This window comes from Haliaeetus leucocephalus, unplaced genomic scaffold, assembly GCF_000737465.1.
Source record: "Haliaeetus leucocephalus isolate CR32 unplaced genomic scaffold, Haliaeetus_leucocephalus-4.0 Scaffold339, whole genome shotgun sequence".
Lineage (NCBI taxonomy): Eukaryota > Metazoa > Chordata > Aves > Accipitriformes > Accipitridae > Haliaeetus > Haliaeetus leucocephalus.
Genome location: NW_010972775.1, coordinates 3,027,293 through 3,044,858, shown reverse-complemented (window position 1 = coordinate 3,044,858; position 17,566 = coordinate 3,027,293). Strand labels below are relative to the sequence as shown.

At 38.9% G+C, this 17,566-nt stretch overlaps 1 protein-coding gene across 3 annotated transcripts in view; it reads right to left on the bottom strand.

The window, feature by feature from the left end:
- The window catches only part of PEAK1 (pseudopodium-enriched atypical kinase 1), a 72,566-nt gene that overhangs the window by 36,569 nt on the left and 18,431 nt on the right, over window positions 1-17,566 (bottom strand). For all 3 annotated transcript variants that reach the window (XM_010571649.1, XM_010571651.1, XM_010571650.1), the window contains exon 2: window positions 1,280-4,555. In XM_010571649.1, coding sequence (XP_010569951.1) covers window positions 1,280-4,443 — 3,164 coding nt within the window. In that variant the 5' untranslated portion in view covers window positions 4,444-4,555. The remainder of the gene's footprint in view (window positions 1-1,279; window positions 4,556-17,566) is intronic.

Here is a 17,566-nt window from a genome sequence, read left to right as displayed (position 1 = left end):
GGTAAACTCAAACTATGCTCACACAGAGCTATCTATTAGTTTAAGTCAACTTTTAAACCATTTTAACTAAAAATCATTGCAACTTTCTTGTATAGACAACGGAGAAAGAAAAACAAAGAATACTGCCATGATACATTTTCTGAGGCTCACACATAGCTAAAACTTTTAAAATTTTTAATCTCCTACCACTAGGTTATTATAATGAATTAATGCAAGTTTGAAGCTATTTTGGAATTGGTTTGTATAATAACATTGGAAGACATAGTTCTAATACATCCACAGCTGTGGTCTGTACCCAGTGAAATGCATACTATGCCCACCTGACTGACTGCAACAATTGTCTCCAGCTCTCTTAGGTTATGCACTGTCATGAGCTATAGGAACTCAGTGGTATGTTGAAAACAATGCATATCTGAAAGTAAACATGGTTCTTTGTGTTCAGAGACAACCAGGAAAGCATGTGTACCCTTAATAAGGGAACAAACAGACCTTTAAACCAAGAGACACACCTAAAATGTTCAATTACCATGAACTTACAGGAGTGAAGTAAGTATCTGCTGGCCAAATAGTTTCACAGAAATTGAAACAATGAATCATTTTAGTAAACGCTGATTTAAAAAAAAAAAAAAAAATTAAATCACTGAATAAAATTGTCAGGCAGAAATGGAATGACCAGGTCTGCTGAATCCAATACTGTTAGGGGGCAAAGTATATTCATCACTAAAGGCCTTGCAAAATGGAGATAGATTATTTTATAATCTATTATTACTTTTTTACATGGTTTATTTTGGGAGTGCTGCAGTAACGTTGCAGTGTAGCATCAAGTTAATTAGCATCTCTTGTATTCTTGGGTATGTGAGACAAAGTTAGCACACCACCTTTTATGAGTCACGGATTTTTTAATTTCTATTATACTTTTCTATAGTTGCCTTCTATTTTTGCAGAGAAATTCTTTAGTTTCCCTAACATAAGAACACTTTCTTAAACTAGACATTCAGGAAATGTATCTGATTCAACGTGACATGGCTATTGTGACATATTAGTGAACCTGCAATACAAACTCCAAATACCAGGTACTGTTTCTAATAATTTTTTTTAAAATCTTTTCTGATATCCAGTGTAATGCAAAGATTTAAAAAATATGCTTTATGTTACCTAAAATAAATACACTTTGAAAAAATTACACTTAATGTAATTACACTTAATTTCTCCCCTTTTCAGCAGTATATACAAGACAGTTCACAACTGAATAAGTGACTAAAAAAGATTAGCAGATTACCTGGGGATTTTCTTGGGAATCTGAGGTGGTGATGAATGGGTCGCTATTTTCTGTTCAGAGCTCTCTGGAGACTTTTCCTGCATTTCTCCTTTGTCTTTTGCTAGTGCATCTGTGATAGCAAACTCTGCTCCACTCTTGTTTTGATGATCAGCCTTTGGTTCAGCTTGTGCCGGTTCACATCTATACATGAAAACTATCGACGGCTTCTCACTGGAGTCTGATTTTGCCTCACTGAACCAGTGATGACGTTGAACTGGAGGAGGGGGGAGCATATGTATAACAGTTCCATCAAGACCCACCAATTTTCCTTTCTCTCTTTCTTTCTCTTTGTCTTCCTCATCATCAGTTTTCCTGCGGCGGAAGAAGCTCTTAAACGATATCCAGCGTTTGGGTTTCGCATCAGCAGCTCGCCGACCTTCTGAATGAAGGATTGACTCAGCCTCTGTTGACCTGGTGGGACTGTTTGGTTTGGTCCAATTGCTGAAATGTCTTTGCAACAAGTTACTTGCATGATAGGGTGAAGAAGTGGACCGTGGAGGAGGAAAGGGCGGTGCTTGCTCTGTTTTGGGACTTGTGGTATTTGGGGTGGCTCTCACTAGCTTTGGAGAGTGAGTGGCAACTGGCTGTGAAAGTGAATCTTTCTGCATTTTAATGGCAGTGTTTTCCACTGTCTTGGATGACTCTATCTCAGACTGTGACGTAAACAGAGATTTGGGTCGTACCAGGGTGTTTTTAGTAGCATCTGCATCAGGGGGTAAGGAATACAGTTCTTCTACGCTACAAGACTTGGGTCCAGACTGAGGCGTTTCTGGAGGAGACTGTGGAGGCTGGATAGAAGCCACAATCTGTGAAAGCACCGTGCTTGCATTCTCTCTACCGCTGCTGCTGCCAACAGAAGCCTCTGGTGTTACGTCTATTTTTGCTGCAGGCTCTTGTGTTGTCTTTTGAACTCTTGATGGGGAGCTGTGGTCAGAACTATGACTTCTCTGTGGTGATATCGGACTTTTACTGAGACAGCTATTAAACTCTTGGACCTTCTGAGCCACAGAACCCAGCCTGCATTCAGAGCTATTAGTCACTCCCTTCGCTTGGGAAAATTCAGTGGGTTTACTTCCTATGGCTTCAGTCATTTTGCTTTCTGTTTCTATTTCTTCGTATGTGTGGCTTATTACACTAGTAGTTTTATCTTTGATGGATAGCTCTCCACTGGTCCCTAGAAAACTTTTATAGATAGCCAGGTTATCATATGCATTTGGGTTGATTACAATGGGAACTTTAATAGCATTTTTTGAACTCTTAGCATAAGTGGGCTCATCATGAATGATAATAGGAAAAGGTGGCATGCCAGCATTATTGTAGCTGTTGAATTTTATCTCAGATAAATTGGGAGACTTAACCGGGATAGTTTTTGAAGAAATGTTTGTAGCTGTAGGTGAAGTAGGGGCTGACTTGTGGCTTGTCTTCCTGGGAGGAACAGAAGGTCCTGAGCTGTTAGCAATTAACTCCACCTTAGGTATCTTCTGTCTCGGACTAGTACTAGAAGTCCACACCTCTTGATACCTGATTGCACTGGATTTTTTCAGATTAGTATTTACTCGTACAGGTGATGCTACAGAAGATGTAATAGGTGTGCCTGGAGTTACTGGTGAGCTTGGGTTAGACGATGTATTTTTGGTTTCTAAGGTTTCAGTCTGATTCTCCTTACATTCATTGGTCATGGCAGCTGATACATCTACTATGGTATAGGGCTTGCAAACTGGTTGTTCCATATTCACCACCCTGTAAGGTTTAGCCTGCTCTTCCACAGGCACCAAATTTATAGTTACAGCTTGTCCAGAAATATCTGAAGAACTTTTATTCTCTTGCTTATCAGTCTGCACAGCAATTTTGCCATCCTTCTCTTCCAGTCGAAGCGCAAGGACTGCCTTGTGAGTTTCTAGACTTTTTGGAACATTTCTGGGAGCTTTTGACACATCCTGCACTTGTTGATTATCACAAAGACTTTCATATTCTGGTTCAATCAATTTGAGGTCCTGAGGAGTACTAGGAGATAACCCTCCATTACAGAGCTTCTGTGAAGAACTGCTGGTTGTTCCAGAACGAGACTCTTCAGTCAAAGAAGAATCAGGAGATGTAGAATCAGAAGATACCATGCTCTGCATGCTCTCTTGCCCATAAAGAATCACAGTCTCTTCACCATAACCATTTAAAATTTCATCGTAACTGTCGTCATAATCTACTGCACAGATCCGCTGGAGAGACTTGTTTCTAAGGGGCACAGTATTCCATTTTTTGTCAACACAGAACTGAACAGGAGATAGGGTGTTAGCTCTAAAATTAGCAAAGCGAGGTTGGCCCCTCATACGAATTTCCATTGCTAGCAACTCTTCATCACTTTCGTCCCAGCTCTCATGCTCTTCTTGCATGCTGCCAAAAAACGTGTCATCCTCACTCTCATCTCCGCTAGAGAACTCTGGATAACAGAAACGTCCACCTTCATTACTTATTACTTCAGTGCTTCCACTCAGAATAACATGCTTACTGTGTGAATCCTTCATTCCACCCATCATGCAGCTTGGAGGGATCTTTCTTTCTAATGATCTTTTATAACAATTATTTATTCTTCCCAAAAAGGTTTCTCTTGAGTTCATATCATTTCCAGTTAGCTGAGGTGTGGTATCCAAACCCGCAATCTCCTTCAAAACTTCTGTCAGTCCATTATTATTGTTATTCGGTATCTTACCTACACTATCATTATTGCCATAAGGCCTTTGGACATGGCTATAACCTTCAATTTCATTTTCATTATTATTGTTCAGTGTTTTTTTGTTCAAGACAGCTTTGTTTCGGTTCCAACCTGCAGGCACTGATTTATTCTCGCAATGATCTGGTGTGCTGATTTCACCACATACACCCTGTCCATCTACTACCATCATGGTGGGTTTCACAGCTATAGTGGGTTTCTTTGCCACAGGTGGTCGGAAATTTCCTGTATTTCTCCCACGATGGCTGTTACTTTGGTTTGCATTGGATTTCAGATTTCCATGTGAGAGGGTTTTTTTTTCAGATACTGGGGGTAACTGATGCAAGCTTTTGGGCTTGAAGCAGTTCTTACATTCACCAGGTTTCCAGACGTGTTCAGTGAAAGTGTTGCAAGCAGACATTTTCCCAGAGTGTTGCGCTTGATGCTGTGCTGTTCAGTGCATGGTAAGAATTTCATCCATATGTTTCCACTCTGTTCACTTAGTATAGCTACTGTTTTGAGCAGCGATCATTCTGAAACAGAAAAGAGAATGAAGATAAGAACGGGGAAAAAACAGGTTGTTCATTATACTTATATTTTCTACACTATTAACAACTTGGAATAAGCAAGTAGCCTTTTGCTGATGTCTTAGCTCTTTCTACCTAAATTTACAAAACTACGTAACACAAAAAAAGTTGCAAATATCACTCTTCTCATACAGAAAGAATTAAAACTTTGGCAGCTAAGCCCTGTATTACTGAAAGCAGAGAAAGAGTGAGAGAAATGGCAATGACTGAGAATTTAGAATAATTTTCTTGTCTAGTTCAGGACCATTGACCTTTAATTTTGCCCAGTAAAAAAAAAGCTAGGAAGAGGATATAAAACGGAAGATTAGTGCACATTGCTTTCAACATAACTACTTAAACATGAGACAGGAAAGTAAGAGTATGCTTACTCTCCTAAATGCAGTTGAGATCATGTGTTTTAGCTTCAAATGTAAATGAGCTCAGCTTAACTGACAAAATATATTCAAGCAATTCCAAACTCTGCCATTTTAGCACTTTTTAAATCAGAGTGAAATTATAACTGGACAGGTATTTTGGTTGAAGGGACAGGCTGGACTGCTATCCTGGAAAAGTCAGTGTCATGGTTTAACCCCAGCCAGCAACTAAGCACCACGCAGCCGCTCACTCACTCCCCCCCATCCAGTGGGATGGGGGAGAAAATCAGGAAAAGAAGTAAAACTCCTGGGTTGAGATAAGAACGGTTTAATAGAACAGAAAAGAAGAAACTAATAATGATAATGATAACACTAATAAAATGACAACAGTAGTAATAAAAGGATTGAAATGTACAAGTGATGCGCAGGGCAATTGCTCACCCCCCGCCGACCGACACCCAGCCAGTCCCCGAGTGGCGAATCCCTGCCCCCCACTTCCCAGTTCCTAAACTAGATGGGACGTCACATGGTATGGAATACACTGTTGGCCAGTTCGGGTCAGGTGCCCTGGCTGGGCATGAGAAGCTGAAAAATCCTTGACTATAGTCTAAACACTACTGAGCAACAACTGAAAACACCAGTGTTATCAACATTCTTCACATACTGAACTCAAAACATAGCACTGTACCAGCTACTAGGAAGACAGTTAACTACATCCCAGCTGAAACCAGGACAGTCAGATAAAAAATGGTAGGGAAAGCTCTCTAGAAAGTCACTGTTTCTTCTCCTTTAGCTTACAATAGTGGCAATAAACCGTTCTCATATCCTCACAACAAAGCTATGGATTTTAGTCCCTGATTTGTTTCACGTGTAGCTTTTCTACCTAACCCCTCCAGAAATAACAACTGAAAAAGAATTGAAAATCTCTTTCAAAGCAAACCTTTTTATTTCCTGAAACGATCAGCCTTAAGTAAAAACCAAACATGAATCTGCTGTGCTTTACAGTCATTGCAGTATCCAGGATTTGAGACTTTCATGAATTAATGCCTGAAGATTTTAAGCCTTCTAAGCCAATCCACAACTCTGGTCTCTTCGTCACTGTTGCATAACTCAAATTATTAGAGACATTTTACTGAGGTGAAAGAATCCGTATGTCCACTGATACTTCTGTAAACACAGGCATTGAAAATCAATGATTTTATATTCTTACAGGCTTCAGGTAAAAGTATACTTGCTGATCACACAGGTACACTGAAAGGGTATTAATAAACCCATTCAGTTAAAGATGCAGCTCTCTATAGAGCCCATGGCTAGTAAGCCGGCAGCAGCACGGCTATGCTGGAATTCACCATGGGCACAACTGCTTTCCATCAGTGTAGCAAACAATAGAAACCATTAGTAAAACTGACACTTGTATGAATTTGTCAGTCTCCTCACATACTGTTCTGTGTTTTGGCAAAGGGCTGTCCTGTGCTGGAAAACTATAATATAGCAATCCTGTTCTAACACCAGATGGGGCTGAAGTCTAACTCTATTAAGAGGATCTTCAGACACATTCATGGTACTAGGGCTATCATATTTCATACATTGACTAAATACATTTCCAGACAAAGCTTTTTGCCAAAAAAATCAGTGCCAAAAGCTTTCTCTCTATGACCTAAGAGATAGAAAGTCTGCCAGATAGAGATCTGCCCAAGCTTTCAGCCTTTGTTTTATATATACGAAGTAAAATGCCTTTGTATTTTTTTGGTCTCTGCCAAGATTTGTTGCTTCAAGACTTTGCAAGCCCATATATTGTAAGCAGAAAAATTACATTAAGAAATAATTCTCCTAAAATCAGACAGAGAGAGAGAGCACAAGAATGAGTGCACATACTAGAATTTTATACTCTGGTTAGCTCCTTCTTTTCATGTATTTAACAAATAAAAGGAGTAAAGTTACACTAATGGGAATCTAATCTAGATGTTTTCTTGGAAAATATTTCTCCATTACATAAAACCTCTGAAGAAACAATTTAAACAAAAGGGTTAGTGTGTATGTGTGTGGTTTTTAAGATTTAACTGGGTGATATTATTTCTCCGAAACTGCATAAGCTCACTTGCTCTAGAATCCTATCACAAACCAGACAGCTTTATGGCCTTCCAGACTAAGCATTTTCTGCTAATAACGCTGGGGTAGAAATGAGAAAGCACTCTATTGCACACCTTCATATGACTACATTTCTATGTTTTACCGCTGGCTGTATGCACTCTCATTTGCTCACATACACCGATACTAATCAGTTCTCCTCTAACTCAAGTGAGTCCTACACTCAACATATGAATGTAAACTATAGGAAACTTAACAGAACCACAACACAATGCTCCAGAGTAAAAACTATGGCATTGTCGTAGCTCTGTGCAAACATATATCCCACGTTCCAGGAGTACCACCTGCAGCAATTTAACTTGAAAATAAAATACATGCTGACAGGTCCATTGTAAATGCAGACATGCAACTTGTGCACAGAAGATACATAAGACCTGTAGAGATATTTTAGATCTTTTGCTCTTCAACACCTAATGGAAATGGCTTAAACACAACCATGCTCTCCAACATGACTTTTGACACAGTCTGTGAAACAGACAAGTGCCACTGACTTTTCTCAGCATTATAAACTACAGCTGGGTTTCCAGTTGGCTTCCGCACATGCAGATGAGCAGTTCCTGTAGCATGCTTTGACGCTGCCTGCAGCTGTAACAAAGGGGAAATGAGCACCTTCAAACAAGAGGAAATGTACCTTAAGAGAGCAACCAAAGAATTCCAACATTGTGCTACTTTCATACTTTGAAATCAGAACAACTCCTGTGCTACTACAAATTAAATTCATAGTGACCTTTATATATCTAAACAAGTATTTGCATTCTAAAAAAGATTCAGGCAGTTTCTTCATTGTACATTTTTTTTCTGATGTTTTCTTCTCCCTTTAAAGAAAATATATTTACTGTTTCAACTACAGACTTGCTATTATGAGTGATAACTGTAGTGAGAGTGATTATGAGTGATAACAGATATGAAGTCTTCTTTCAATATTAAAAAATGTAAAACATACTTCACGTGTTCAGGCTATTGCTTCCATTGCTGTTAACAGCAGCTGCAAATTGGTAGAGGGCAGCAGAGTCCACTGAAGATAATGAAAATGCACACAAGTACAACAAGAAAAAATTTTCCTGACGTTGTTCATTTCTAGACTCTTACCCTACTCTCCAAAACAAAAAAGGTCAACAAGAGATCCAGGCAGTCACACATCAGATCTCTTAAGCTGCTAGCGATTAGGTTTCTTTCTTCCATAACTTCCCAGCTTCCATGACAGCCCAGGTAACTGCTAAGGAACAAGAGGGAATGTGCAGAGCTCCTAGCTCTTCTGAAATGACTAGTTTGGATGACAGAACTTACTTGAAGATACACAATCTCCGCAAAATCAAGGCAATAATAACCTTGGATATTAAATACAAAACAGCATTAGGCTTCTAAAAAGAGCATTAACAGTAAATACACAATATCAACATTGTGCATTTCATCCCTATATCTCAAAGCCTTTTACTTAGGTTGATAAACATTAACTACTCACAATTTATACATGGAAACATTGCAGTGCAGTCACATTAAGTAACTTAAATTCACCAAGTGAGTCAGTGACAGGACAAGTTCTGCTCCTAATGTGGTGTTGCAGCCAGCAGATCGTGATACTTCATTCACTAAATGGTTGAATCAGCACAGATAGTTTATCAGCTTTAAAGGCCAAATCACTCTTTGTGTAAATGACAATAATGCTCCTCCTTTCAGCTGATGCACAACTGCATGCAGGAAGGCTCAGTCTGGCCATGTTAGGCTGACGTCAAACAAACAGAAACACAAAAGCATATTTCACTTTCCAGGTCAGAGGGAGAAAATGACAGATTCAGAGTTGCAGTGCAAAGATGACGAAGTAATCAGCTGAGATATCCACATCAGGAAACTGAACCTTGCATAGAAATGCAGAAGTATTTTTGTGGCTTTTATTTGTTGACATCATCTTTGCCGAGTGCACAAAGATAGTAATAAACATGCATTTCAGGCATTTTCCCTTTGTTCTAAGTAATTTCAGGCTGGCGAGTCTCCTTTAGATGTATGCTGGCTGAATCACAATGAAGGCCTTCTCCAGTAATACTTTATACTAACATAATCCAATTAAAAGGAACTTAATTGGTGTGCAACATTCCCTACAATTTCAACATTTTAAAAATGAATAGTCTCAGTAAGTACCAGATGGTGACACGCACTAATTAATCAGGCCTGCTCAATGAATGAGCATATTAAAATGAATGCACCTATTAGACATGTGTTTTCAATGCTGTACGCTGCAAAAAAACTCCCCTTAAATGAATGCCTGCCATATTACTGAGCAATATGCACAAGTGTGCATTTCATCATTTGTAACCGTAATGCTATCACTCTTGGATCTCTTCTTAGATCACTAGATACTTGGTACAGATTTCCTTTTGTCTGTCCTCCTCCAGGGAAAAGGCATTTAGCTTTAGCACTGCTATCCATGAAAATGGGCCTGCAATTTTTATGCTGCAGAATAAATTGCATTGATCAGCCTTCTTATCGGACAACAGTCCAATAAATTGCTACTGAACAACCCATGAACCTCTCACCATTGACAGGTATGTCCTCAGACTGAAAAAATCAGCAATGTGAATCCAACCTAGGTTTCGCATATAGGAGTGCCCGAACACCACAAAACCACTATGGCTTTGTGGTTTCGTCTGAACCACTTATAGGGATCTGGACAGTCACTGATCATCATAAACAACAGTGCAAGTCTAACATAACAAGAATAAAGTGATGGTTATTCTTTGCCAGTATCTGATTTCTGTTTCTTTTAAACTTTAACATAATTATAAACATTTTAAAAGACTTTTTGGGAAAACCAAAATGCTCCAACTTCACACATATGGTTCTGCTTGGGTCGCAATGGGCTGTGGAAACACTCAATCTCCCAGAGAGTGTCAAGACTTACTGACTTAGGCCCACTGAACCATCTAGCACAGATAACTGGGACCACAAACAGATGTGACGTGCTAATTAGTTTTTTTTTCTCCTTCATGCCATAAAAAAAATGTCATCTTAAATTTTACATTATTCGTCCAACTTCAAAGGGGAGCAAAACCCCAAGTGAAGCTAACTGCAACATCTGTTAGATACATGAAATACAACGCAGAGAGAAGAGCTTCACAGCCAGAGAAGTCATGGTCCCAATTTGAAGGCATGTTGAGAAACACACTTGTTTACATTCAGTAACCAGCAGCACTGTGCTTTGAATAACCTTGCAGCACTTTAATTAATGAAATGTATATCAAGAACAACAACAAAAAGCGCTATATAGCACCACAGCAGAGTTTGGAAATAAAAGCTGAAGTATCAATATTAAAAAACGTGAGTAGCGCAGAACGAGTATTTTATAATACAGATTTTTGTAGAGAGGAACAGTGACTCAACAATTTGGTGAAAGATCAAGAAATAGACCCTGACTCTTAAGTGTGATGCCCAGTTCAGTCATGGCACTTACTTCACAGGAGGTATGCCAGGGAAAAATGTGAAATTAAATACTGGCGAATGGCATTATGGACTGCCACAATTTTATTCCCAAAGTGGACTAATATTCACTAATATTGGATCATTGTTGTAACAAGCCAGAACTGTGACTATGGCAGACAGCACAGATGGAGATTTCCATAAATGCTAGGCATTATCATTTCTGTTAAAAAAGAAAAGTTCTATCTTGTTGCAGATAGTTTTGATTTTTTTCCTTCCAGTTAGAACCGAGTGCCCTGGTAACTGTCCAAGGCCATAAAATGACAGTTCTGCAGAAAATGCAATGAATCTGCAGTGGATATTGAGAAGGCAATGACCTTGACTAAAAAGTTGCCAACATACTTTAGAACCACTCTTCAGCACCATGGTACTATGCTGCTAAGATATAAGGGGTATGATGGATGGAGAGAACAGAATCACTTCCACCCGAAGTACTGAAAAAAAAGCCTAGTTGCAAACTTGCTCCAAGACAGTATGAAACAATCAGGAAAACAACTTCAAACTGATTCTGTTTTTAACCTCTCACACTGTATTTTCTCTCCTTTAAAATGAGTTTAAATTACATAAATATTTCATAAAACTAAGTTAGTGAAGGAAACCCTTGAATATGTTTTTTCTACCTAAAACTTGCAAGAATAAAACTTCATGGAAATAACCAATGAACTGGAGCAAAAACCTGCCTAGGGCTAGACAATCTGTAACGCTTCAGAAGAAAACAGGCATTTCTTTACGATTTACCTAACCCAAACAGATAATGCCACAGATCAGGGAAAAGGCAAGAAATACCCTCAGGATCTGCCCAGGTAATCTGATTAGATTCTGCATCATCACACTGAGAACACAAAAAACAGTAATAAGGACAAGCTCTCACATTTGGTGCTGAGGCCCAATAGAGCAGCCAAGGCATGTATTTGAATATGAACTCTTCTGAGTTCCAATAAGAAGAGATTCTTAACTGGAGAAAACTAATAAAAAATTTTTTTTCCCTTTTGGAAAAATCATCATTTAGCATTAATAAAACTTAAATTTATAATGAGTATTTGGACATATATAAATATGATCATGTTACAATGATCATTCAGACAATGTAGCACAGTATATTCTTTAGGTATACTTTACTTGCACAGAAAATGAGTTTTCATTTTTTACCTTTTAAAAAGAAAAACCCAGTAAGATAAGCCAGACTTATAATTAGTTTGTTTACCTTGCTTCCTAAAAAGGGCTGTGTACAACATTCCAAGATCTAGCAGCAAATTAAGGGTAAGCACATCAGCTGACAGGAACAAGCATGATAATTATAATTTAAAAAAAAAATTTAAAAGTCCTCAATTTCAGTGCACTTAAGTTTGTCCCAACTCTATTTTAGCAAAGTTATGAGAATTAAGCCCTTCACAACATATTAAAAATGCACCCCTACGACTATACCTTGACCAATCCCATTATCTTTGATTTACCTTTCCTGGGCTCACTGCCCTTTGATCTTTTTTGCCCATTGTTTAAGCACATGGAATCATCTAGAAGAATAAACTTTACCAAACCTTTACTAAACCTCTCCAAAATGTATTCACAACAAAGAAAAAAGAAATACCTGAAAAACATTATACTGCTTCTATAGTTACAAAACCCAGTAACAGCAGTGGTTATCCTTCCGCTGAGCACAGCTTGAGAATGAAAACAGTGTATATCATCACTGTATTATTGAATTCATCAATTCTGCAACTTCAATTTACTTAAAACTCTCTCCCTTGGACTACTGCAACCTCTGGCTCCACAGATCTTTATGCTGAACCCCTGATGCAGCAAAAACCAATATTGCCAAAAATACATCAATTTCAGTTTAGCAAAGTAACTTGTGGATAGCAAAATACAAAAGAGTATTAGAAAGGATATGAAGGACCTTACTAAAAAGTAGCTAAAGACAAACAAAACACTGTAGTGTCAGATGCAGGTAACTTATGAGAGAACTAGTGGATTGCAGCCAGTGTAAGAGGTCAGCTACAACACAGAAGATAGAAAACACTGCAGAGAAGCCAGATGAGTACTCCATCAGTCTCAAACCCCTCTGCAAGAGCCTTATGAGTTATTTAATAAAGACTTGAGAAAATTAAGTTTAAAAATACAACACTATCAGCCATTATAAAAAATGAGATATTAAAAATAACTCATAAATTAAGAGCAAAAGCACAGGAGGGCTGGACTGTGTAAAGCCAAGAACTGTGGAGAAACTTGAGAACCAGGTGGCTGAGCTACACATAGAACTATGTGGTCCCTTATCAGAACCAGGCATCAGGACAGCAAGGAGCTAAGCACAGTATGAATGGGACATGGTTTTTATCATGACTTCTGTGAAGGAAACTTGCTCTTCTTCCCACCAAACAATGAAATAATGGGCAAAAGGGAAACGGCACAATTTTATTTTAAGTTTTTTAAAAAGTTCTCACAAATTACTAACTGTAAGACATGCAAATGGTGCAACATAATATGCAAGGCAACCACCAGATCACATGCTTTCAGTGTAAGAAAATCAATGACATGATTTACTGAATATTGTGTTCACTTCTATTTATGACATCTCAGGAGGAAATGCAGCATTAAACAACCACAAAAATATTTTTAGGGATGAAAAGCTTTCCATATTAAGTGAAACAAAAAGATTAGGATAGTTTAGTTTAGAATTGAGACAAATAAAAATAGTATTATATTAAATGATCCATCACATAAAGAAGATAGACTGGGTGTTCCCATTTAGTGTCCTTCTCAAAAAAGAGAGCAACAAACTTAATGCAGCGTATTTACATGAGTAAAAAGGAAATTATTCCATATAAAATGCTTCCTGAAACAAGCTGGCACTGAGATCAAGAGGTCAGCTGGATTCAGAAAAAAAGATTAGACTTCTATACACAGGATGAGACGCTGACAGTTGTATTAGGTAGGGTAAACCCAAAGCTTCCAATTTCAGTGCTTAAACAAACCATTAACTATTTGAGAAGAAAATTCACTCATTAGGAAATAATTTCTTTATTGTCCATTTAGGAAGTTTGGGCAGCGTGAAGGACAGGGCCACTGCTGGCATCTGGGTGCCAGACCACAGCCAGCACTGTTTCACTGCAGTACGCTTCCTGGCACTACGCTGCAGCTGCATGCAAGGTGCCCGTCTCATGAAATCGCGCACCCGTTATCAGTCCCTTCACACTCGCACATCCTGTTCTCCCACTTCACCAGATCCGATGCATCAAACCACAGAATACAAGGTGTTGTCTTAAAGATTCCTGGTCTATACTCCTCCATCCAACATGCACTACATATCCCTTCCACCTCTGTATCCTATGCCCCTTTTGTTTAGGATTTTACCTATGTAAGCTTTCCTTTGGCAAGGGCCTTCTCAAAATTAATCTCTGATAACAATATGATTCTGTTTCTTCCTTTTTATCAGATCCTACTCTTCACTTTCAGTGTTTTTAGTTTAATATAGCAAAATAACTAAATGGTGAAATAATACTAATATCCCATTATCGCCCAGTGGTAAGGCATTTCTCTTCTCATCCCACACTTTGTTTTGTCACTCTTGTGCCAGGCTTATACCTCAGCCCTGGAAACATTCTTTGTGTTCGTTTCTACTTTTTATGACTACATGACCATGTTTGATATTGGGCAACTGGGACCTCAGGCTATAAAGTACTTGGGCCAAGTAACTGTGTGTTACACTAGCACATACCTTGCAATGATCCATACAAATCCATAGCAATGCATAAGTAAGATGGTGGCAATTACAAAGCTAAGGAAGCCAGATGGAAGTCTTACAAAAGATTAGTACTGTTTGAATGTTGTCATGCTACTACAAAATAATCAGGGTAAGATGACAAAGGAATGATATAAAAGGGATTTTTTCTGTACAACTAACCTGAACAATTTAACTTTTCAAGACACATACATTACTAGTTTATGGTGGAAAAGATAAATAAAAATAAGCCACATACTGATATCTCATTCACTACTTGGGGGAGCAAGTGCCTGGAAAGGGCTTGAATCTTTGTAAAAACTCCTTCAGTTTCCCATTCCACAGCAACCATCTCCTCCCACTGCCTTCCACTTGGTGCAGTCATTTTGCCTTGTTCCTTGCATCTGCGATCAAAGACAGGCATTCTAATTTGAGGATCTCTTTGATAATCTTGAGAAACTAGCTACAGGTAATTTTTTGGCCATCAAAGCTAGTTTAAGCAGCTTATTCTCACTCAGGCTGCTCTTGTAATTAGTATGTCATTTATTCATCCCCAAAAGCTACTTTACCAGGCATGATGAATGCAAGAAATTTTAATCTGCAGTCATAAGCCACAGCAATGAAATGAGTGATGAGCTGTAAGTCAGGTTAAAGATATTATTGTTTACTAGTGTTGAAGTTAAAAAGAAAACAACGACACTTTACAACAGACATTCTTCGGTACTCCTTATGCTTTGCCTAGAATCCATCCCCATAAAATGGGAAGCCACCACTGATGAGAATGCTATTAGGGATAAAAAGCACCACCATAGGTGAAACTGAGAAAGGAATTAGCAGATACTGAAAATGTATGCTTTTAGCATTCATAATAAACAAGAATTAATTTTTTACTTATTCTGATGATTTAGTCTTGTGTCTGACTCTGTTTTAGGATAACACACCCCTAAACACCAGGATTGCGTTCTCCATAGTTTCTCTATGCATTACCCTGCACAGATTTCCACTACGCAATGCTGCTTGCAAAGCAGTATCAGTCAGAAGTAGGAAAAGATGCTATTCTATACCTCTGTGTGCACAGGTTCTCACAGAGAACTCAGTTGTACAGAGAAAACAAGCCTTCTGCTAATACAGAGCCTCCTGCTTCTTTTTACCATTTGGTACCAAAGTGGATTTACCATAATGGTATTAAATACAACTACCTACATTATAAATGATTCACCAAGTACAAAATCCTAGTACGCTTGTAACAGCAGTCTGGAGACAGACCCAAAAGCCAAGAAAGTCAACACCTTACTTAATTTTAAACACTGCATTGTGGACCATTGAGAAGAACCCGGTAGTTTCCATGCTCTTTAGCCCAATTGTCAAGTTAGCAATATCGCAGCCTCTGCAAAATCTTCAAGTCCACAACACAGCAGTGTTCCAGACACCTTGGGAGGGGCTCCGGGATGCAGCTGTATCCCTCCATGGTGACAGAAAAGGACTAACAGCAAAACACAGGGCATCTAACAGTCAGTAGTCATCTGTTTAGGCTACCAAAAAAGATGTGATGTAGGGCGGGGGGGCACCAAAACCCAGTAATTTATTTTAGTCGACAAAATCTGATTCCATACTTAAAAATAATCCATACATGGAAGAGCTATGCAGTGACAGAATTAGAAAAGAAATGCAATAGAAATTCTGTATTAGTTTTTATCTTTACATTCGATGACAGTTTTTTGCAGCTAGGGAATTTGCTCAATTTACTTCCTGAGAGAAGAAATAGCCTTCGTTTTCAAAGATAGTTGTTTAGACCTATTGAGTATGTAAATCACTATAATTTTTACCCAGCGCTGTAAGACGAGGAAAGGGAAAGAAGGAATCGCTTACTGCTTCTGAGAAGGCTGACTTCATGCAGGCAAAACCTACCCTAAGAACCAATCTGCTTTGTGGGCAGCAGGAGCATCCAGCTGTGTCCAGCCACTTAAAAAACAGGTGGCTTATCACAAAGAGCAACCGCATCCAGAGTTGAGCCTGGCACACCACCACTGCTCCCACAGTCCCTTCTGCTCCAAGCGTTCCTGTGAGCCCAGGCTGCCCATGAAGCTGCTCCTTCCACGTATGAACAGCCATGCTGTCAGAGCGCTCCGATACTAATTAAGAGGCTCCTGATCATACTTGAAAATCACAAGCTTGAAACCTAGCCAGTGCTCATTCATGGGTCAGGACACAGTGTGAAACAACAAAGCTGAAACACTGTAAACAAGCTCTAGCAAAGGAAAGAAAAGAAAATCAACATGAACGTTTGTTTGCAGAAATGGCACTCTTAAATTCTTTTTCTTTAGCTCTTCTTTACAGATATAAATGTCTTCCTAAAGGAGTTGATTGCTAAACGTAAATTCTGCTACCTGTGCTTGGCGGAATCCTAAAAATGCAAAGCTTCTTCTATCCAGAAAAAACACAGTGTGAATTTTCTAGTCTTGTACTGCTAAGATGACTCAATACTAATCCACAGGGATCTGAAGGTAAAAGCAGCATCACACTCATCTGAATTCTTTGCCTTTCAAACAAGGTTTTTATGACAGCATACTTTATTAGCACACAGGACCGCTATGAGTCCACAATTATGCAGGAATGGATTTCACAGAAACCACACTAAGCTCAGGGCAATTACATTCTGTCACTGCCAACCTGAGTGAAATATGCAAGGCTACTATTACCTGCCTTCTTGGAGGGTCTTGAGGGAGGTTTTATTCCTACCATATGCAACACTATGCCATTTTGAACTAAGTTGTTAACAATACTAAGAACCAGTCTAAGAGAAACTGAGAGACCAAGACCTACCCCCCCGTCCACATAAGCAGCATCAAGTTGCAAGGCAGTGGCAATACTCTTCCCACTGCTCCCTGTTGAGGTCCTGGGCTCGGCCTCTATAGACAGGTCAGAAGACAGTATCAATACTCCATCAAATAAAAAAAATTGCTCAGGAATCTAAATCATACTTCCTTGATGCTGCTTCATCAACACTATGCACAAGAAGGTGATGTGTATGCCAGGTCTCCCAAGTATGGTCCATAGAAGAGACTACAGGCTTTCTGTAGTACTTAATCTTGCAATTTTTACAGAAGAAAAAACTGTACAGCAGATTTCAAGGTTATGGGCTCAAACGTGCTTAATAACACATGGTGGCATATGTTATATAAACAGTATATGGGATCCCAACTGTTAGTCAAATAGTGAATTGCGATGGTAACTGCAACAGCTATGCAACACAGTGTTACTCCTTCC